Source organism: Pleurodeles waltl, chromosome 7 (assembly GCF_031143425.1).
Source record: "Pleurodeles waltl isolate 20211129_DDA chromosome 7, aPleWal1.hap1.20221129, whole genome shotgun sequence".
NCBI lineage: Eukaryota > Metazoa > Chordata > Amphibia > Caudata > Salamandridae > Pleurodeles > Pleurodeles waltl.
In genome coordinates, this window is record NC_090446.1 from 551234192 (window position 1) to 551257959 (window position 23768).

The 23768-nt window shown below is 44.2% G+C and overlaps 1 protein-coding gene across 2 annotated transcripts in view; it reads right to left on the reverse strand.

Moving 5' to 3' along the window:
* Positions 1-23768, reverse strand: part of LOC138304332 (integrin alpha-M-like) — a 628283-nt gene that overhangs the window by 64079 nt on the left and 540436 nt on the right. For both annotated transcript variants that reach the window (XM_069244296.1, XM_069244297.1), the window contains 2 exons: positions 20029-20112; positions 11696-11774 (listed from right to left, as the gene is read on the reverse strand). In XM_069244296.1, coding sequence (XP_069100397.1) covers positions 11696-11774; positions 20029-20112 — 163 coding nt within the window. The remainder of the gene's footprint in view (positions 1-11695; positions 11775-20028; positions 20113-23768) is intronic.

Sequence of the window (23768 nt, forward strand, 5' to 3'; positions counted from 1 at the left end):
ACCGCTGAACAGGTCTGACACTGGCAACTCAAGCACCGCTGAACAGGCCAAGGACCACTGAACAGGGCAAAGACCGCCATGGAATGCACAGCTGAACAGGTCTGACACTGACAACTCAAGCACCGCTGAACAGGCCAAGGAAGGCTGAACAGGGCAAAGACCACCATGGTATGCACCGCTAGCCCATTTGCAGCAGGGGCAGTGATGCAACTGGGATCGTCACGGGTGTGTGCTGCACTCTGGGCAGCAGCCCCCCTCCAGAACCAGTGGAGAACAGCATCCACTCCGTCTGTCCTTGGCAGGATGAAGCACTCTGGGCACCAGTCCCCCTCCAGAACCAGTGGAGAACAGCATCCACTCCGTCTGTCCTTGGCAGGATGAAGCACTCTGGGCACCAGTCCCCCTCCAGAACCAGTGGAGAACAGCATCCACTCCGTCTGTCCTTGGCAGGGTGAAGCACTCTGGGCACCTGTCCCCCTCCAGAACCAGTGGAGAACAGCATCCACTTGAGAGACTGTGGCTTTGCACTCCCCAGGATATGGCAGTGGGCAAGCCACCCACTGTAGAGACTTAGGAGACTGTGGCTTTGCACTCCCCAGGATAGGGCAGTGGGCAACCCACCCACTGTAGAAACGTGAGACTGTGGCTTTGCACTCCCCAGGATATGGCAGTGGGCAACCTACCCACTGTAGAAACTTGAGAGACTGTGGCTTTGCACTCCCCAGGATACATCAATGGGCATGGAGCCCCCTCGTGGATCTGGCGTGGTGCACTCATCCGGCTGAGGTGCCCCCCTTCCCTTCCCCCTGAGGTGGCTGTTGTATTTCGATCTGATGCCCCTGCAGTGTTCTCTCCGTTTTGATCGGGAATCTTGTGTGGGCCTCACCCATGCATTTTGGGCCCAGTGGTCCACGGACTATGAATGGTGCAATAGCTGCACTACTAATCGTGGTGTATATTTTGTTTATTGTGTATATATATATATATGTATATATTTGCTTACTGTATTTTGATATAATACAATGGATCAACTCATTTCCTTTTGTCTTTGCATTCTTCCGAGGGGGCTGGGGGTGTTACTGTAATGTATAGATATGCATTGGTGTGTGTTGTAGTGGGTGAGGGTCGGGGTGGGGGTTGGGATGTTGGTTGTGTGTGTCCCTGTGTTTTTGCCCCCCCCCTCCCCTATGACGGAGGTGCAGTACTCACCGTGGTCTTCGCTGCAGGCGTTGATGATCCTCATATAGGAGCAGGAAGACTAGCGCTGGCAGAATATGGAGTTCCGGCTGCATGGTGCCCTCCTTCCTCGTGGAGTGTGTAGAGGTGAGCGTTTTCCCTTTGAAATGACTGTTTCCGCCGTGTTTTTATCCGCGGTGAATCTGCCCCGGAAAAGGTGGCGGATTGGTAGGTTGTGATACTGTGGGCGGTATATTGTCCTCTGCCTGTCTGTTGGCAGTGACCGCCGCACTGTTTGTCTGTACCGCCGTGGCGGTCTGACTGTTAAAGTGGCTGTCTTTGTTGGCGGTTTCCGCCATGGTCATAATTCCAATTCTTTTACCGTCGGCCTGTTGGCGGTCTTACCGCCGCTGTAACACCATCCGCCAGGTTTGTAATGACCACCTTAGTCTTGTTATGAGTTAAACCTATTGGAGCCAGGTTAACCTGGCATTAAACTGAATGAAATTCCCAATTCCATGCGGTTTAAATCTCCCTTTTACCACTTTGGTTGAAGCCAGTGGTAAATGGAACCCAGGGCTTCTATGAGGGATAGGGGTGGAAAGAGGAGATGGGAAGAGTAGTGGAGGAAAAGGAAGCTTAGTTCTAGCAGAGGGGAAAATTTAATGCTCTGCTCTTCCTTTAGGAAAAAACTCTGGGTGGAGTGTGGGAGGATTTTGCTGACCAGTATTTGAGAACACCAGGTCAGCTGTGCTCAGTGACTAGGCACAGTGTTATTCTATCTGTGGATATTGTTTCGCATCAATTGTAATTAGATCACAAGGGGTAGTTTTCCCTGGCTAGAAAATGTTTCGCTTTGTTCTTCAATTTCACTAGAAAGTCCCAATCACCAGGTCCAACCATGTGAAACATCACCACAGAAAACCTCAAGATACATGGCACTGGCTAAGAACCGAACAGACACTATAGGTAAAAGTTAATTTGTTAAGCAGCTTACACCACCAAAACAATTAATGTACAAGCCCTCACAAGTTGAATCACTTTTGGACCAGGTGCCACTAAATAGTCCCACTAGGACACAAAGGGGGTCATTTCGACCTCAGCAGTCTTTTCACAAGACCGCAGAGGGACCGCCGTGCTGAAGACCGCCAGTGGTGGCGGTTTTCTGCTCGGCGTATTATGACTGCTGGCAGCCCTCCGTCCTTTTCCGGACAGGGAGCCGCCAGCAGCCATACTGGCGGGCGGCGGGGATGTGGAGGTTGCCCCACCTCCACCACCCCATCAACAGAACACCGCCCACCGAATCACCTTACGTGATTCGGTGTGGCGGTGTTCTGCTGACAGGGTGCTGGCGGCGGAGCAGCCCCCATGGATCCCGTCCCCTCCCGGAAGATCAACGGACAAGGTAAGTTGATTGTCAGTTAGGGGAGGGGGGTATTGTGTGATGTGTGCATGCATGGGTGTGTGCGTGTGTGTATGTAGAGGGGGTGTGTGAGTGCGTGTATGCATGCAGGGGGTGTAGTGTGAATGGAAATGTGTGCGTATCTGTCTGTATGGATGTCTGTGTGGATGTGTGCGTGTATGTCTGAATGTGGGTGTGCGTGTATGACTGTGTGTGTGTCTGTTGGCATGTTTGTTCGTGTGTGTGCGGGAATGTGTGTTGGTGGTGTCTGCATGCGTGTCGGGTGTGTGTCTGTGTTGTGATGTTGGGGGTAGGGGTGGGGAGGGAGGTCCTGCCACCTTTGGGAGGTTACAGGGGGGTGGGGGGTGTCGGGACGGACTCGGGGTGTGGGTGGGGGTACGGGAGACCCCTATCAGTGCCAGGGAAGGAATTCCCTGGCACGATAGTGCTTACCGCCATGGATTTCATGGCGGTTCCAAACTCCATCAAATCCATGGCGGTGAGCCGGGTCATGATACCACCGGCGTTTTTGTGACGGCCTCCGGGATGGAGACCCAAGTCTCCAGCCCAGCGGTCGTCTCCGCCATGGCGGTCTGATCGGAGAAGTGGCGGATGACCATGGCGGTAACCGCCATGGTCATAATTCCAAATTTTATACCGCCAGCCTTTGGCAGTAAAACTGCTACTTCTCCATCAACCGCAGGGGTCGTAATGACCCCCAAAGTCTTCTTTTTCATTCTTAATCATTTTGCTGACTGACTTCATTCACGTTCCATAGAATCTCAAACTAAAGGTTGCTTCTATTGACTTTCATTCGAAGACAAGCTAATATTATCCTCTTTGCCTTCACTGTGTTTCTTCATGCTGATTGGTGGATAATTATAGAACACAATTTCCCTCAAATGGGTTTGGTCCTTGAACTCCTTAATGCCCTAATTTAGAGTTTGGCAGACTTGGTACTCTGCCACAGATGTGGTGAAGTATCCTGTCCATCTTACCCTCAGTCGGTCCCACCCATTCTACTGTGAGTTGGGAAGACCAACATCTTTCAGACAGCAGTGCCTCCTCCCCCAGCTCAGCTGTCAAAAACGTAATCTAATGGCCTGACAAAGAAGGGGAATTGAAGTTAGGGCATGAGACCATCTGCCCTATTTAAAGTTAAAAGATTTTTGTTTTTTTTCTATTCGTCACCACCAGGAAAAACCAGGTGGTCTTAAACAGACAAGGAAGAAGACTGACCCTACCCCATGGGTATTTGTGTAGCCACCTGAAAGTGGGAGGGTCCTCTGAAGGCACTCAGGGATCAATTCTGAGCCGGCAGTGATCGCTAGATATGGCAGGAAGTAAGATGACAGGGTGGTAGATGTAACATTCTATGTAATCAAGACAGATGGCGCATCACCTGCCAATCCTTAAATCAGGCCCAGACATAACTAGATGTCCACTTGGAGACTGAAATGTTGACAGTGAAGAGTACCAAAGTAAATGTATTAACACATGCGAAACACACTCTATATAAAGTACTTAAACACAAAAAATAGTTATGTGTACTGATCCCCGCAGTGCACTCAGATTCATAGAGGTGTTGAGTGTCTGTTGGACCTGACAATCGTGGTGTGGCTTTCCCTGACATTTTGCCTTGAATCCTCCTGTTTTTGCTGACTTTGGGCCTGATTTAGATCTCAGCAGATGGAATACTTGGTTACAAACGTGAAGGATATCCCATCTTCCATTTTACAATCCCCATAGGATATAATGGGATCGTAATACGGAGGACTAAATATCTGTCACATTTGTGACAGAGTATTCCCCTCTGCCAGGATCTAATTCAGGCCCTCTGATTTTGCTGGTCTTAGCACTCTGCACCCTTTACCACTTCTAACCAATGATTGTGCTCTCTCTCTAAAACATAGCAATATTAACTGTCACACAATTGGCACATTTAATTTATATGTAAGTCCCTAGTAAAGTGGTACTAGTGGTACCAGGGCCTGTACATTAAATGCTACCAGTGGATCTACAGAACTGATTGTACCACCCACTCAAGCCTGCCATTGCAGCCTGTTTGTGCAGTTTTAAACTGCCTTTTTGACCTGGCAAAATAAACATTTTGCCAGTCCTAAACCTTACATCGTAATACATATAAGTGACCCCTAGGGTAGGGCCTACGCCTCCCAGATGGCAGGGTGCAGTGTATTCCAAAAGTAGGATGTGTACTTTTAAGTTTTACTTGTGCTGGTAGTTAAAAACTATCACATTTGTTTTTCTCTACTACAAGGCCTGCGTCTCCCGTAGGATGACACTGGGCTACCTCATTACATTTAATAAGTGATAACATTCAATTGGGAGCAGGAAGAAACCTCAACTATGGAGCCTAAATAATTGCAATTTAAAATCCTCTTTAACCCCTTCGCTGCCAGGCCTTTTCCCCTTCCTGTGCCGAGCCTTTTTTTGGCTATTTGGAGCAGTTCGCGCTTAGGCCCTCATAACTTTTTGTTCACATAAGCTAGCCACGCCAAATTTGCGTCCTTTTTTCCCAACATCGTAGGGATTCTAGAGGTACCCAGACTTTGTGGGTTCCCCAGACGGAGGCCAAGAAATTAGCCAAAAAACAGTGAAAATTTCGTTTTTTTCAAAAAAATGGGAAAAATGGGCTGCAGAAGAAGGCTTGTGCTATTTCCCCCGAAAAGGGCATCAACAAAGGGTTTGCGGTGCTAAAATCACCAGCTTCCCAGCTTTCAGGAACAGGCAGACTTGAATCAGAAAACCCAATTTTTCAACACAATTTTGGCATTTTACTGGGACATACCCCATTTGTACGATTTTTTGTGCTTTCAGCCTCCTTCCAGTCAGTGACAGAAATGGGCATGAAACCAACACTGGATCCCAGAAACCGCAACATTTCTGAAAAGTAGACAAAATTCTGAATTCAGCAAGGGGTAATTTGTGTAGATCCTACAAGGGTTTCCTACAGAAAATAACAACTGAAAAAGAAAAAAATTGAAATTGAGGTGAAAAAAACATCACTTTTTCTCTACGTTTTACTCTGTAACTTTTACCTGCAATGTCAGATTTTTGAAAGCAATATACTGTTACGTCTGCTGGACTCTTCTGGTTGCGGGGATATATAGGGCTTGTAGGTTCATCAAGAACTCTAGGTACCCAGAGCCAATAAATGACCTGCACCCTGCAGTGGGTTTTCATTCTATGCCGGGTATACAGCAATTCATTTGCTGAAATATAAAGAGTAAAAAATAGCTATCAAGAAAACCTTTGTATTTCCAAAATGGGCACAAGATAAGGTGTTGAGAAGCAGTGGTTATTTGCACATCTCTGAATTCCGGGGTGCCCATACTAGCATGTGAATTACAGGGCATTTCTCAAATAGATGTCTTTTTTACACACTGTCTTACATTTGGAAGGGAAAAATGTAGAGAAAGACAAGGGGCAATAACACTTGTTTTGCGATTCTATGTTCCCCCAAGTCTCCCGATAAAAATGATACCTCACTTGTGTGGGTAGGCCTAGCGCCCGCGACAGGATATGCCCCAAAACACAACGTGGACACATCACAGAAAACAGAGCTGTTTTTAGCAAACTGACTACCTGTAGATTTTGGCCTCTAGCTCAGCCGCCACCTAGGGAAACCTACCAAACCTGTGCATTTCTGAAAACTAGAGACCTAGGGGAATCCAAGATGGGGTGACTTGTGTGGCTCGGACCAGGTTCTGTTACCCAGAATCCTTTGCAAACCTCAAAATGTGGCTAAAAAAACACATGTTCCTCACATTTCTGTGGCAGAAAGTTCTGGAATCTGAGAGGAGCCACAAATTTCCTTCCACCCAGCGTTCCCCCACATCTCCCGATAAAAATGATACCTCACTTGTGTGGGTAGGCCTAGCGCCCGCGACAGGAAACGCCCCAAAGCGCAACGTGGACACATCCAAATTTGTGAAGGAAAACAGAGGTGTTTTTTGCAAAGTGCCTACCTGTAGATTTTGGCTTGTAGCTCAGTCGCCACCTAGGGAAACCTACCAAACCTGTGCATTTCTGAAAACTAGAGACCTAGGGGAATCCACGATGGGGTGACTTGTGTGGCTCGGACCAGGTTCTGTTACCCAGAATCCTTTGCAAACCTCAAAACTTGGCTAAAAAAACACATGTTCCTCACATTTCTGTGGCAGAAAGTTCTGGAATCTGAGAGGAGCCACGAATTTCCTTCCACCCAGCGTTCCCCCACGTCTCCCGATAAAAATGATACCTCACTTGTGTGGGTAGGCCTAGCGCCCGTGACAGGAAATGCCCCAAAGCGCAACGTAGACACAGCCAAATTTTTGAAGGAAAACAGAGGTGTTTTTTGCAAAGTGCCTACCTGTAGATTTTGGCCTGTAGCTCAGCCGCCACCTAAGGAAACCTACCAAACCTGTGCATTTCTGAAAACTAGAGACCTAGGGGAATCCACGATGGGGTGACTTGTGTGGCTCGGACCAGGTTCTGTTACCCAGAATCCTTTGCAAACCTCAAAATTTGGCTAAAAAAACACATGTTCCTAACATATCTGTGGCAGAAAGTTCTGGAATCTGAGAGGAGCCACAAATTTCCTTCCACCCAGCGTTCCCCCACGTCTCCCGATAAAAATTATACCTCACTTGTGTGGGTAGGCCTAGCGCCCGCGACAGGAAACGCCCCAAAGCGCAACGTGGACACATCCAAATTTGTGACGGAAAACAGAGGTGTTTTTTGCAAAGTGCCTACCTGTAGATTTTGGCTTGTAGCTCACCCGCCACCTAGGGAAACCTACCAAACCTGTGCATTTCTGAAAACTAGAGACCTAGGGGAATCCAAGATGGGGTGACTTGTGTGGCTCGGACCAGGTTCTGTTACCCAGAATCCTTTGCAAACCTCAAAATTTGGCTTAAAAAACACATGTTCCTCACATTTCTGTGGCAGAAAGTTCTGGAATCTGAGAGGAGCCACGAATTTCCTTCCACCCAGCGTTGCCCCACATCTCCCGATAAAAATGATACCTCACTTGTGTGCGTAGGCCTAGCGCCCGTGACAGGAAATGCCCCAAAGCGCAACGTGGACACAGCCAAATTTTTGAAGGAAAACAGAGGTGTTTTTTGCAAAGTGCCTACCTGTAGATTTTGGCCTGTAGCTCAGACGCCACCTAGGGAAACCTACCAAACCTATGCATTTCTGAAAACTAGAGACCTAGGGGAATCCAAGGTGGGGTGACTTGTGTGGCTCGGACCAGGTTCTGTTACCCAGAATCCTTTACAAACCTCAAAATTTGGCTAAAAAAACACATGTTCCTCACATTTCTGTGGCAGAAAGTTCTGGAATCTGAGAGGAGCCACAAATTTCCTTCCACTCAGCGTTCCCCCACGTCTCCCGATAAAAATGATACCTCACTTGTGTGGGTAGGCCTAGCGCCCGCGACAGGAAACGCCCCAAAGCGCAACGTGGACACAGCCAAATTTTTGAAGGAAAACAGAGGTGTTTTTTGCAAAGTGCCTACCTGTAGATTTTGGCCTGTAGCTCAGCCGCCACCTAGGGAAACCTACCAAACCTGTGCATTTCTGAAAACTAGAGACCTAGGGGAATCCAAGATGGGGTGACTTGTGTGGCTCGGACCAGGTCCTGTTACCCAGAATCCTTTGCAAACCTCAAAATTTGGCTAAAAAAACACATGTTCCTCGCATTTCTGTGGCAGAAAGTTCTGGAATCTGAGAGGAGCCACGAATTTCCTTCCACCCAGCGTTCCCCCACGTCTCCCGATAAAAATGATACCTCACTTGTGTGGGTAGGCCTAGCGCCTGTGACAGGAAATGCCCCAAAGCGCAACGTGGACACAGCCAAATTTTTGAAGGAAAACAGAGGTGTTTTTTGCAAAGTGCCTACCTGTAGATTTTGGCCTGTAGCTCAGCCGCCACCTAAGGAAACCTACCAAACCTGTGCATTTCTGAAAACTAGAGACCTAGGGGAATCCACGATGGGGTGACTTGTGTGGCTCGGACCAGGTTCTGTTACCCAGAATCCTTTGCAAACCTCAAAATTTGGCTAAAAAAACACATGTTCCTAACATATCTGTGGCAGAAAGTTCTGGAATCTGAGAGGAGCCACAAATTTCCTTCCACCCAGCGTTCCCCCACGTCTCCCGATAAAAATTATACCTCACTTGTGTGGGTAGGCCTAGCGCCCGCGACAGGAAACGCCCCAAAGCGCAACGTGGACACATCCAAATTTGTGACGGAAAACAGAGGTTTTTTTTGCAAAGTGCCTACCTGTAGATTTTGGCTTGTAGCTCACCCGCCACCTAGGGAAACCTACCAAACCTGTGCATTTCTGAAAACTAGAGACCTAGGGGAATCCAAGATGGGGTGACTTGTGTGGCTCGGACCAGGTTCTGTTACCCAGAATCCTTTGCAAACCTCAAAATTTGGCTAAAAAAACACATGTTCCTCACATTTCTGTGGCAGAAAGTTCTGGAATCTGAGAGGAGCCACGAATTTCCTTCCACCCAGCGTTGCCCCACATCTCCCGATAAAAATGATACCTCACTTGTGTGCGTAGGCCTAGCGCCCGTGACAGGAAATGCCCCAAAGCGCAACGTGGACACAGCCAAATTTTTGAAGGAAAACAGAGGTGTTTTTTGCAAAGTGCCTACCTGTAGATTTTGGCCTGTAGCTCAGACGCCACCTAGGGAAACCTACCAAACCTGTGCCTTTCTGAAAACTAGAGACCTAGGGGAATCCAAGGTGGGGTGACTTGTGTGGCTCGGACCAGGTTCTGTTACCCAGAATCCTTTACAAACCTCACAATTTGGCTAAAAAAACACATGTTCCTCACATTTCTGTGGCAGAAAGTTCTGGAATCTGAGAGGAGCCACAAATTTCCTTCCACTCAGCGTTCCCTCACGTCTCCCGATAAAAATGGTACCTCACTTGTGTGGGTAGGCCTAGCGCCCGCGACAGGAAACGCCCCAAAGCGCAACGTGGACACAGCCAAATTTTTGAAGGAAAACAGAGGTGTTTTTTGCAAAGTGCCTACCTGTAGATTTTGGCCTGTAGCTCAGCCGCCACCTAGGGAAACCTACCAAACCTGTGCATTTCTGAAAACTAGAGACCTAGGGGAATCCAAGATGGGGTGACTTGTGTGGCTCGGACCAGGTCCTGTTACCCAGAATCCTTTGCAAACCTCAAAATTTGGCTAAAAAAACACATGTTCCTCGCATTTCTGTGGCAGAAAGTTCTGGAATCTGAGAGGAGCCACGAATTTCCTTCCACCCAGCGTTCCCCCACGTCTCCCGATAAAAATTATACCTCACTTGTGTGGGTAGGCCTAGCGCCTGTGACAGGAAATGCCCCAAAGCGCAACGTGGACACAGCCAAATTTTTGAAGGAAAACAGAGGTCGATTTCCCTTTCTGTAGTTGTCCTAGTGCTGCCAACATTGCTTCCTCAGTGATCTCCTCTTCAAGATCCGCAGTTTGCTGTGGGGATAGACATGTCATGGGGCAATCAGTTATAAAGCTATCTATTTCTGCCTCTGGAATAGTTATATGGGATTCATAAAAATCCTCCATTTGGGCTGCCATTTCCCCCATTATTTCTTTAGGATCCCTTATTAGCTCCCCTTTTGCTGACCAAACTAAATGATGTTTTTGTTCACTCCTCTCTGTTGAATGCAGTATCACAGGTGTAGCAAGAACTGAACTAACCCTTGTTTGTAGCTCTCTCTCGCGTTTACAGGCACACACATGCAAATTTGACTGTATGCTTTCAAAGTAAACGGAAGCACATACAACTTTATTGTAAAGAGGAAGGGGAGATAAATCAATGTGTGGAGGCTGCACTGCAGAGGCGGCAGTGCCATTTAAGAAACACAGGAAAAGCATAATCACGTTCTTCAGCAAATCATGAAAAGTCAATTGTGCTCGGGAAAGTGCAGTTTTTTGTTGTGCTCAGGAAGTGTCTAATCACGTTCTTCACAGGAGACGAAAACAAACAGCTTAGAGGCCCAAATCATGAAAAGACAATTGTACTCCAGGAAGTGCGTTGTTGTGGCTCGAACAGAGACCCAAAGAAAACTATAGTACAATCAAAATATTATAAATAACATGAAGAATAAAAGCACATGTAATAAGGACAATCCTCATGGGAGGTTACAAAAGTAGAAAAGGAGGGACCACTAACCATATTGACCAAAGAATGGCAGGCATTTACGAATGACAAGAAAAGCTCAATGAAAAAGATAGGCAGAACTTGAAGCACATATGTAGATTACAGCATGTCTAGCAGAGACGGCTTGCATGCGCTGACCAAGCGAGACCTAATAAAACAAGCCAGCCAGAGAATTGCTTACATGTTATATTATCTAGAACCTCATATGATGAAATCATAAAGGTTTCCTTCATTTAACTTAATAGACCACAGCTGATAATGTACAGAAGCACTCATGGGTCTAGCTCTTAAAGCTCCAATATTACTGTCCAGCAACCAGTAAATTTGGAGATTACTGATAAGAAATGTAGATGGTAATATGTAAAAGCTACAATGGTGCAATCAAGGTCATCACAAGTGGGGAGCAGCTGGGGTATTTTTGCCCAAGACCTCACTCGAGTCAGGGCTCTTGCTCCCTCTTTTAAAAAACAATCTCTTAAATCTGCTGGTTTTACGTGTTAATTGTTCAATACATTATTATTACATATTTAGATCTCACAAAAGTCGGCTTTTCCAGCCTTTGTTGTATATTTATAATAAGGCAGTCAAAATCGGATGCCACTGCTTCAAGCCATATCCTGAAGCTACCTAAAAATGTGCCCTAAGACATTATTTTAATTTTGAACAAGGTGTTCATGGTATTAGAAATGCATAGAGAGAAGCCAGTATGAGTTTTGTGGTCCAAACCCAAACGAAGGCTTTGGACAGACATTAGTGCAATCAAACATTCTGCATATTTGTCACAGATGCTTAGCACAAATGGGGTAGCCTATGCTAGTGAGTTTATTCACTCTACAAGAGTCCCATATTTAACTCTCATCGACCTTTCAGTCTCTACTGGGTGAGCTCCCCCAGTACCTGTAGAAGGAACAAGTAGTCAGAATTGTCCTCACCTGGAACATGTGCTGCACACTCTTCCTCATCTCTTGGTCACTTTCTGAGAAATTTATGTATTTTGTGGATTCATCAATGCTGAAAAATACAACAAAATGCCCGAATCATATCAAGCAGAGAAGAGCAGGGATATAATTTTTTATCCAGGTGCAAATTCTAACCAGTTCTGATTTTCAAAATACTCAGGCCCAGATTTACTTAGGACTTATTTTGTCCTTGGGTCATGCAAGTTCAAGCAAGGCAATGCAAGTCCTTAAGTGATATTTACTAAGCCACACAAAGGGTAATGTGTGCTGCCTTGAGTGACTGTGTAAAGAAATGTAACACAATGCAACGACTCACGCTATATTACATATTGTAGTGGTACATATTTCATGGATTTAGCATCCACCCATGGAATGTGATGCAATAGCAGATTTAGTAACATCAGTGAGATTATGCAAAAACGGTGTGCCTCCAGAGGAAGGGCATAATGAGAAGTATTTTTATTTCTCCCCATCACTTCCTCTTTCTATGGGTGATGCATTCTGCATCAATCAATTAATCAATCAATCAATCAAATGTCACTTGTTAAAGCACACATCTGCTTCAAAAGAAGTGTCCTGGCACTGAAGCAGACATAGTAAGGCAAGCTGGAGGGACAGAGAGGCTAAACTGTGTCAATTAGCCGGGTTTTAAGTTGCCTATTGAAGGTTGTCAAAGATTCAACCCGATGCAAACTAGGTGGGCGACTGTTCCATAATTATCACATGAGATCAGTAAAAGTGCAGCCTCTATGGCAAGAATTTTGGGGGCAGATTTAAGAGCCCCTGGCACCTCCTTATGCAACATTAGCCTCATTTGTTTTATGCTAATGTGGCACAACAAGGCCAAAGTTGTGCACCCAATTTGCAATATTACAATGCATTGCACCACTTTGTAACCCTTTGTGTTACATTATGCCTGTGCCAGAATAGCGTATGCAATGGGGGCGTTCCCCCATTAGGGTGGGCTAAAAAATGGCACAAAGAAATCTATGAGATTTTTTCACGTCATTTTTTTAGGCACTTTTAATACCTGCTCAGAGCAGGCGTTGAAAGGAGGCACGCCATTGTTTACAATGAGCCTCAATGGGTTTTGAAGGATTAGCATCAAGATTTTGGACGCAAATCCTGCAAAGCTCCAAACTAGCATCAAATATTTTGATCCTAGTTCCCTATTTACCGCCATGGTGCATCATATCTTAACATGGTGGTGTAGGGGGCCGTAAGAAAAGTGGTGCTCCACTGGGTACAGTGACACTTTTCTTAAATCTGGCCCTTGGTATTCAAAGGGGGCAGCTATTATTAAATCTGAGTATCCTCACTTAAGTGTATGGGGACAGTCTGTTCAACAGAGGCCTCACCTTGAAAGACTTTGAAAGCCAGTATCAGAGCTTTGAATTTAATATGCTGTTCCACTGGGAGCCAGTGCAGGTGTCTCAGATGTGGAGAGATATAATGGCCCCATGGGACTCTCCTGATTAGTCTTGCAGCAGCATTCTGGAAGAACTGAAGGCTGCATATCAGATAAGCAGAGAGACGAAGGTAAAGACTATTATAGTAGTCCAGGCAAGTGGCGATTAAGAAATAAACTACTGTCTTCCTTGTCTCTATAGGAATCAGATAAAATAACTTCTTTATGATTTTCATATACATAAAGCAGACAGATGAGATTGGTTTAATTTACTCAGCAGAGGAGAGAGTGGAAACAAAAAGTGATGCCCAAATTTCTAAATGAAGAGGTTGGATTGGAAAAAGCATTGAGTTCAGCAGGCCACCTGAGGGAGGGTGGTGGGGAACCATTTTGCTTAAAAACCAAAACTTCAGTTTTATCGGAATTTAGGCCCGTATTTATACTTTTTGACGCTAAACTGCGCTAACGCAGTTTAGCGTCAAAAAGTTTAGCGCCGGCTAACGCCATTCTGAAGCGCCATGCGGGCGCCGTATTTATTGAATGGCGTTAGCCGGCGCTAGCAGACCGGCGCTGCCTGGTGTGCGTGGAAAACAAACACGTACACCAGGCAGCGCCGGCGTTGGGAAAAATGGCGTTAGGGCGTCTTAAAATGTGGCAAGTCAGGTTGAGGCAAAAAAATCGACTCCACCCGATTTGCGCCATTTTTAACGACGCCCAGACGCCATTTACATGACTCCTGTCTTAGTAAAGACAGGAGTCATGCCCCCTTGCCCAATGGCCATGCCCAGGGGACTTATGTCCCCTGGGCATGGTCATTGGGCATTGTGACATGTAGGGGGGCACAAATCAGGCCCCCCTATGCCCCAAAAAAATATAAAAAAAAAAAAAAATTATACTTACCTGAACTTACCTGAATGTCCCTGGGATGGGTCCCTCCATCCTTGGGTGTCCTCCTGGGGTGGGCAAGGGTGGCAGGGGGGGTCCCTGGGGGCATGGGAGGGCAGCTGTGGGCTCATACACAGGTCCCTTAACGCCTGCCCTGACCCAGGCGTTAAAAAGAGGCGCAAATGCGGGGTTTTTTGCCCCGCCCACTCCCGGGCGTGATTTTTGCCCGGGAGTATAAATACGACGCATTTGCGTCGCAGTCATTTTTTTAGACGGGAACGCCTACCTTGCATCTCATTAACGCAAGGAAGGCGTTCACGCAAAAAAATGACGCTCATTCCTCATACTTTGGCGCTAGACGCGTCTAACGCCAAAGTATAAATATGGCGTTAGTTTTGCGCCGAATTTGCGTCGAAAAAAACGACGCTAATTCGGCGCAAACGGAGTATAAATATGCCCCGCAATGTCAAGCAATTAGCTTCCATCCAAGCCACGACTCCTCGAAGATGCTCTTTAAAATGATCAAAAGCTGCCTCCAAGTTATCTCGGAAAGAAAAAAGGAATTGGGTGTCATCGGTGTAGACACTATCATGACACCCCAAGATTCAATAAGATTTGCCAAGGGGAAAAGGTAAAGGTTAAACAAGAGCAGGCACAGAGCAGAACCCTGGGGGACACCACAGACCAATGGTTTAGAAGATGAAAAATGTGGGTGTAAATACAGCTATTGGGATCTACCCTCCAGGAAGGATTTGAGCCATAAAAGAGTCGTGCCTTGAATGCCAAGTTTGCTAAATCTATTCACCAAAATAGAATGTGATACAGACAACTCAAGGAGCAACACCTTGTGTGTCCTTGTCCAGATTCTCTCTGGCAAACTCTGCCACCTCTAGAAGAGCTGTCTCTATGCGAAATCCTGCCCAAAAGCCCGACTGTGAATCATGGAGAATGTAATTGGCCATCACAAAAGTGGACAGTTGTTGATAGTCCAATTCTCCAGACTTTTGCAGAAGCTAGGAGGAGCGATATGGACCTGCAATTGCTCAACACACTTGTGCCAGCCTTAGGATTTTTTAGCAATGCCAGAAGAAATGTACATTTCCATAATGAGGGAAAAATTCCATACATTAGCAAGACATTCAATATTTTATTGAGCAGGTGGTTAAAGGGCTGAGCCATAAGTCTGAAAATCAGAGGAGTAGCTTGGTCAGTAGGCCTGGGGGGTTGTGAGCTTCAGATTTCCCAACAATCACACTGGGGTATCTTAATAAAATACATTATATAAGAAGACATGAGAAGGGTTTAACATAAAGGGGAAAAAAACGTCACTTAAAACACAATGCAGCATATTTGAGAGCCCGTAGCGCCACCTTAGCGCCGCCATTGCGTCATTGTTTTTACAGTGAGGCAGCGCTAAAGTGGCTTTTCGGCTGCGCCATATTTATAAAGTGGCACAATACATGCATAATGTATGCAAGGAGGGTGCTCCGGCACTAGGAGGCCCGCAAAAATGGTGAAGTGAAATTTAAAAGATTTCACTGCACCCTTTTTGGAACCATTTTTAATGCCTGCTCAGGGCAGGTGCTAAAATGACACTCCCATAGTAGGCCTCCTTACACTTTGCTGCACTAGTGTCAACACTTTTGACACTAGAGTAGCAAAGCGCCACAATAACGTCAAACATGTTGACGCTATTGTGCTAACGACAAGAAAAGTAGCATGTCATAGCTGATGTGCCAGCTCTTAAATATGGGCCAATATTTTTCAAACTAATCATTTTTAAATCCTTCAAAACAGACAAGAGAGTATGTGTGTGTTAATGTTTTTGTCAGTGGTGGCATGCAAAAATCCCATGTGAAATCTAACAGACACCTCACTATACCCGACTGAAAGCACTTGTTCCCAACTAGTTACTACTATATAATACATTTTTATAGGGGTATGTAACACCCCAAACACACCACTGAAGCTACACCCTTGCTGAAAATTTACAGAGGACAGACATCATCCGGAGAGCTGTGCTTAAATTTTAATAACTCGTTCAAGGTGCATTCTTCTAAGATCGGGGCAATTCATAGAAGGAGACTTGTGACAAGAAGAAGCACAAGGAATTGTTTCCCACTTCTCTACATCAACTGAATTAATGACTAAAACCTCTAATGGGGACTTAGAAAAAAAAGTGTGTAAGTTTTGAATCTTCTCATCAAAAACAGAATGACAGCTTTTCGCAGAGTGTGGCCGAGGGAGTGATGGCAGATTTTTCCCTTCTGGGGCACAAAGGTATTCACTATTTCAAACGCTTCCTTAGGCAAATTAACCACTGCCTTGATGTAGAGTAAAACAAATTCTTTCATTGCAACATATGTTTTTTTGCAGAAGCTCACAAGCACCTTTTCATAGAGAGTCTTAGCAATGGACTCATACGATTTCCTCCAATTGTGCTAAAAAAAATTGCACAGGCTTTCTCCGTTCTTAGGAGTGGGGAAAACCAGAGTGCGGATTACCTCAATGTTTTTGCTACATAGTTTTGTAAGGGAGCAAGCTGATCTAACGAGTTAGAAATACAACTGTAAAACAGCAAGATGTCAGAGTCTACTGCTTCTTGTAAAGTCAGAGGAGCGGAGCTGAGGGACTGAGCCAGAGAGTCCTCTGGCAGATTCTGCCACTTCCTTCTGAACTCCTAGGCAAAAGAAATGCAGAAATGATCAGACCAAGTCACCTGTTCCAGATCATTGACCTGCATGCTAGAGAAATGAGTAAAGATCAGGTCAGGTGTGTGACCCACCTGATAAGTAGGAGACTGTGCCTGTTGGACTGGATGAAAAGCAGGCAAAGTTTGAACGAACTGGGTGGCCAAAGTGGAAGTAGAGTCATCAGCATGGACAATAAATTCACCCAAAACAAATTGGTGTATAGGAGGAAATGTTGTACAATATTGTCAAACAGAGCAGAAAGACAACTGCTACTGCAGTTTGGAGGTGTGTACAACAGCATGCCAGAAAAAGAAAAAGAGGAGATGAATTTAAAACTAAAGACAAAACATTCAGTGTTTCCGCATTGGATTAGTGGAGTAGTGAATGCTTCAAAAGAGTCTTTGAAGATAATAGCCAGTCCCACCACCTGCCCTACTTTACCACTGTTTTCTGCCAAAGGGCAATATACTGGCGGCACTGAAAGTAGAGGTCGGGGTTAGAGCTGTCTTCAAACCATGCTTCCAAAAGGAAAATGAAATCCCAGGAACTGTCAGCCAGACGGAAGAAGATTTTGTATGAATAGTTGGGTAGGCACCTGCAGTTGATAAGGCAGGCCTTATAATCTACAGTAGTTTGGACAGAGGTGATCCCTGTTTTCAGAGGTGTTAAAAGACTGTCCTCATTCAAAAATAGCATTATTAGTTAGAGCTAGGCCACACACCACGCAGGAGTAGACATTCTTACCCATTCCAGAGAGGGAAAAATTCTGCTGGGGTCAGCAAGCATTGGTTTACAAGGCCAGGAGTGACTCTCTGGAATATCTGTTACAAATAATCAGGATAACCCAATATTCCCCACAGAACTGGGTAATCTAATCTATAAAGCCCACAATGTTCATGGAGGAATCATTTTCATACAAACATTTCAGCATATTAAATACTATTAATGTTGTAATTAACCATAAATCAAATTCCATAAAAGAATACATCTTCAAATAGCGTGTAATTCGTTCCTGAAAAAATGAAGACTTTTTATATATTCACTAATAATATTTTCATCAATATAGCAAAGCAACAAATATAATTTTTAGTGTTTTTATACAAACACATTGGTGATCTCTCTAGTCCCCAATCCCTATACAGCCAAGAGACAGAAGGAGAGCACCAACTCTATTGACTCTTCAACCAGATTTGAGTCCTATATGCAGTCTTATAAACAATCAGAAATCGCACCTAATGGACTCCAGCAGCTCATGCAATGCATTGCATCATTGAGAGTATAAAGTCGATGTTCTGGTCTTCCAAGGCTCAAACCATCCATGAGACTATCCTCAGGACAATGTGTCAAAGTGGATGAAATCACAATAATTGTTGCTTTGAACATCAACTTGCTAGGAAAGCACTGCTTAGTCCTTTATGTCTGCCACAGGCTTGAGCTTTATGACTGATTTAAGCCCGGCTGGAATTTACGTATCTGTGGTGAAATTACATTGTCCATTCTTTATACTGGATTAACTGACTAGCGTTGGATGTGCTGGATGAAAAGGATTGATCAGTGATTTTCTAGCAAGTTGATGATTAAAAGATGCAGTATTGAATGTTATAAAGGAAATAAAAAGGTATGGACCTGCAGCCTTACAGTTCACTGCACGTCTATACCATAGTCTCCCTTATATGGAAGAGCAAGAGACTAACAAGCTAAGCCTCAAGAGTGCTAACTCCAAAATGGCGGCTCTAAGCAACAGTACGAAAGGGAGAAAAAATAGCATTCCTCTTTCGTACAATGAACAATGCTTTCCCTCCAACCTTTTCCCAAGAGTGCCGCAGAAGCCACACACAGAAAGAGGAAAGTGCCCCGGTAGATAGTTTTTTTTGCATGAGGTACATCCATTGGCATTAGTCAGTATACAGTGCATCAGAGCAAGGAGGGAGCAGAAGTACGTCATATATTAGTAGAAGTAGTGCCTTTCTGCTCTTTCTGTTGCATGTAGGAAGCAGGTTCCCTTGCTAGACTGTGTTGCATGAAACTTTGATAAAGCTTGGCTTCAGTGTATGAATTAAAGACTGCGCTCATCCACCCAAATATAAGCTTGTTTAACCACTAAATATTACTCATCTTTTGTGGAAAAGCACCCAGTTCTAAGTGCTCCAATTACAAATAATGAACCAAAACTGCAAAGTATTTTCTACGAGTATGTGACTTAGGGCCAGATGTAGCAACAGAAAATTTTGCGAGTTGCAAATTGCGAGTCAGACCGACCCACAATTTGCAACTCGCAAAATTGTATGCAGAAAGGTGTCTCAGACACCTTCTGCGACTCGCTATGGGGTCGCAAAGACCCACCTCATGAATGTTAAAGGTGGGTCGCATTTTGCGACCCCGTAGTGAGTCCATGCATTCACAGGGATGGTGGCCTGCTGAAGACAGCAGACCTCCATGTCTGTGACTGCTTTTTTAATAAAGCAGTTTTTTTTTTTTATTGCAGCCCGTTTTCCTTAAAGGAAAACGAGTTGCAATTCAAAAAAATAATGGAACCATTTGGTTTCATTTTTTCAGAGTAGGCAGTGGTCCATTGGACCACTGCCTGCTCTGAAAACATATTTTCAGCGACATTCACAAAGAGGAAGGGGTCCCATGGGGACCCCTTCCCATTTGCGAATGAGTTACCACCCACTTCAAGTGGGTGTTAACTGCAAATTGCTTTGCGACCGCTTTCGCGGTCACAAAGCAATTCTGCATCGCGGTGCGAGTCGCAAATAGGAAGGGAACACCCCTTCCTATTTACGAGTCAGAATCACATTTTGCGAGTCGGTCCCGACTCGCAAAATGTGAATCAGCATCGCGATGGCCGTTTTGCATGTCGCAAACTGCGTTTTTCGCAGTTTGCGAAATGCAAACAGGTTCCTACATCTGGGCCTTAGTCCTGTGGTGTAATTCAATGCTGAGTTGCCTAAAGTAGCAGGTGTTAATCTAATAAAATCTGTCTGAGTCACCCTACCCCCTCATGATTAGTAAATGAATAAGCACATTATTAAATAAACAAATACATAGATGTAAACAACAATAGCAACTATGCCAAACAGCTAATCCAATCATGGGACTCAATAAATAAAAGGGCCAATGCATGTGAAGAATAACTGGTTGCTATAGCTTTCTTGATACAATGTAAGAGAACGGTTGGTCAGGTATGAGCACAATTCCTTCATGTTGGAGTGACTTACAATACCTCTCCGCCATGATGCTGAGCTCATTGCCGAGACGTCTATAATAATTGTATACTCTTTACTTTTAGAACAACTGTCCCACACACCCAAACTTACCTGCTTGCAATCACATACACTGCATAGCGCACCGGCAGCGCAGCCTGGAATGAGGATTCATTGGCGATTGTGCCTCCATTATCACTGTGGAGAAAAACAGTGTGATTAAATGTTTCCATCTCCTCCGAAGATTGGTCTCTCTGTTCAGTGGGAATTGGCAATAAAAGTAAGAGGAGAACAACAACACTTCTGTTTAGTTTAACTTTTGGGGAAAAACTTTGTAAATAACATGAATTGGCTGTGTTGCATGTGACTGATTGCAGTAAATACCTATTACCAGGTTATCTAAAAAATGTGAGAGCCTTCCAAGATCATTTACATCCATATCTGAAGTGAATATTTATATTAGCAGCAATAAAGTATTCACTCATGCCTTGCTAAATGACATCATTAATGACCTCACTGGCTATAAATAACATTGTTGAATTCACTATTGTGATCAACCAATGATTCTGAGAGAGGGCTCTTGGCTTTGAGAACGAGGAGTACACAAACCTAAATCAATGATTGGACTCTTGCAAGCTTATGTGCAAGCTTTCAAAAGATGCAAAAGAAACTAGATAGTTCTAAGTAAAGCACTTTTGATGGATGTCATCACCTTTGTACTCATATTTACATCAAGGATGTCTGCAGTATGCGTAGGTCACTTGCAGAGATGGCTGCTGAATATAAGAACAATAAGCCCTTTGGTGACCCCTGGCTGTGGAGGGCCGAAGTGAGCAAGTAGGGTGTTATATGGCCCTGGGGGGGTGGATTTAGGGCTGGCCACATGTGATGCCCTGCTCCCAACCCCCGCTGTTCATGATCATGGCCATATATAGCAGAGTTGTCCACATGCAGATAGTTGGGCGCAGGGTCTGGACATAGGGCAAGCTCATCATACAACCCTCAGTGTAAGATAGATGCAGGGTCCGGTGTAACACCAGGTCTTGCAGACAACCTCCACTATGTAGGTTTGTGCAGGGTAAGGGTTGGCCACTTGTGGAGGGCTGGGTGCAGACTCTGACCACAGGCTAAGCCTTGTCTCAAACATCTCCTAGGTATGGCTGAATGCAGTCAAGTTTTCTTGCTTGGGGAGAGTTGGGTGAAGGGTCTTGTAAGAGCCTACACGCTAAGAACAATTCCTGATGCAGATTAGATGCAGGGTCTGGCCTGAGGCATGATGTCATCAATGTTATTTAACATGTCATGAGTGATGTAATATGTAAGTTCATTAGAGAGACGCACATTAGTTAGTTAACTAAACTATAACTGCCATATTTGAGTAATTTTTTTTTTTTAATGTTAACTCATGTCTTATTCCAAAACTATGGCCCTCATTTTGAACACAGTGGTCGAAACCGCCATGATCATGCTGGCGGTCAAACTACTAACCGCCAGTGTCCCCGGATTCCCGCCGTCCATATTAAGAACATTCTTGTGGGCTGGCGGGCAGAAACATTGTTTCCACCCGCCGGCCTACAGGAATGCCTGCCCGGGACATTGACGGCGGCTCCACATAGAGCCACAGTCAATGCCTCTATGCGGCGGGTGCAGCTGCACCCGTCGCGCAGATCACTGCCCGAAAATCGGGCGTGACCTACGCAATGGGGCACTGCACAGGGGCCCCTGCACTGCCCATGCCAAGTGCATTGGCAGTGCAGGGGCCCCCAGGGGTTCCCCAGTGCACCCCTTCTGCCAGCCTTTCCCTGGCGGGGAAACCGCTGCCCTATCGGATAATGATTCTGACTGCCGCCAGGCTGCCTGACGGAGGCAGCCAGGCGGTGAGTGAGGGCCGCCCATGGCGGCCCTCATAGTGTTCATTATGTGGCGGTGTAGCCACACCGCCAAGTTCATAATGACCACCTATGTCATTGTAATCATGCTTTCTCAATTAATTCCAGTTTTTGACACCTAACCTAATTTTAACATAATTGTAGGCTCTGTTTCTTTCAGTGTTTCACTCAGCGTTTCTTAAGGAGCAGGCTGAAGTAAATGAACATTGAGTTGTCATTGCAGGTTTGAAACCAATGTTTTAAAAATGAGAGGGGCAGTACGTATTATTAGTAATTTGTGGCATAATATATTTTTTAAGGAGCTAAAACTAGTTAAAGAGAGAGTTGTCTGCATAATTACAGCATCGTCATCTGTTTACTCACCCTACCTATGATTTTAGTCCCTTATTAGCCTCGTAATAATATAGTACAGTAACAATTTGGTAAGATATAAATGTGCAATAAAGAACCTAAAACTAACTTTGAAATTTAAACTGGTAATTAACCATTTTCAATTTTATATGTTTTGGGCAAATCAGGACATTTACTTACAAATCAGTAAAATCAGCTGTGACTCATTGTAGATTAGAAACCGTTTTCACTAGCTTGAACTACTCTACTAATCAACCTCCTCATGTGAGTGTCAAACTGTGTACATTTACAAATATCTTCTAACTTACCTATTTTGTCCTAATATTGCTTAGAAAAGTATCAATCCAGTGGGTGTAGATTTTCTATTATTAAACTATTATTAAATTAATAGAGTAGTACAATTTGTGAATGTGTTTTAGGACAGAGTATTTTTGTTACACGATATTCTGGTACCATACGCAAATCACATTGCTCCCTTTCATCTTCGGGGACTCTTTAGATCTCACTCTGTTTCCACCCCAGAAGGTGAATGTCAAGTAGCTATGATTCCAGCCAAAAATCGTCTGACTATAATGGGTCGTGTTTATGAAAGTAAATAGATTTTTTTTTTTATAACATTGATTGAATATTGCTTACAATATTAGCATGGGATTTAATTTAGTTTGTTGTAATACTGTAATTTTGATTAGTAAAATACATTTGGATATAAGTAATTATTTTGTTATCATTAATTTATTGGTATCTTTTTGTTCTGATGTTGTATTTTTTCAAGTTATCGTTTTTTGGGGGGTTTACTGTGGGAATAATTATTTTATATAAAAGTTTTGTTATTAATAAAAGTTACAATAATTACATGTTTGATTATTTACCATTCATTTCAAACATGTATGAAATAAACTTTAACTAAATAAACTCCAAAATGGTTTGAAGTTTATTTCTGGGTGTGTAAACAGAAACAAATATATTAAGGATAGTGGGGGTTTTAGGAGCAAGGGTGTGTACAGCTTTAATGTAATGTTACTCATAAGAATTTCTTTGAGGGGTTAAAATGTACTAATAGTATTACTTATTGTATATTTAGAAAATCGGGTAAATATTTGAGGATGTTTACTTCTTTGGGAAGTGCTTTTTTCCAAAATTATTTTTTACAAATAATTATTATACAGTTTTTAAAATAAAAAAAAAATAAATTATATATTTTTAGAAAATATATATTTTGTAAGAGTTGTAGTGTAAGTATTTTAGGCTAGATATGTTTTCTTTTAAGTTTATGTTTAAGGTTAATGTGCATAATGGGGGTTTGGGTGATACCTGTTTAACATACCTTCCTTTTTATCAGTTTTTGTAATTAGATTTTTTGAGAGGGCTATATAAATGTTCATTTTAGAAAATCTGATTTATGTATTTTATGAAACCTATTTATATGGACTGGATTAACAGTCACAGGTGTGGGATGGGCAATTCCCTATTGTTTTGAGTTTGAGGAATTATGAAATTTACAGAATTGTACATGAGTAAAGTGGTGTAGAGCATTAATTTGGACCAAATAAGGAGCAGCACACAGTGACGGCAGGACAATGATGCTCAGGCCATCTCCGCAGTCTGAGAGCAAGA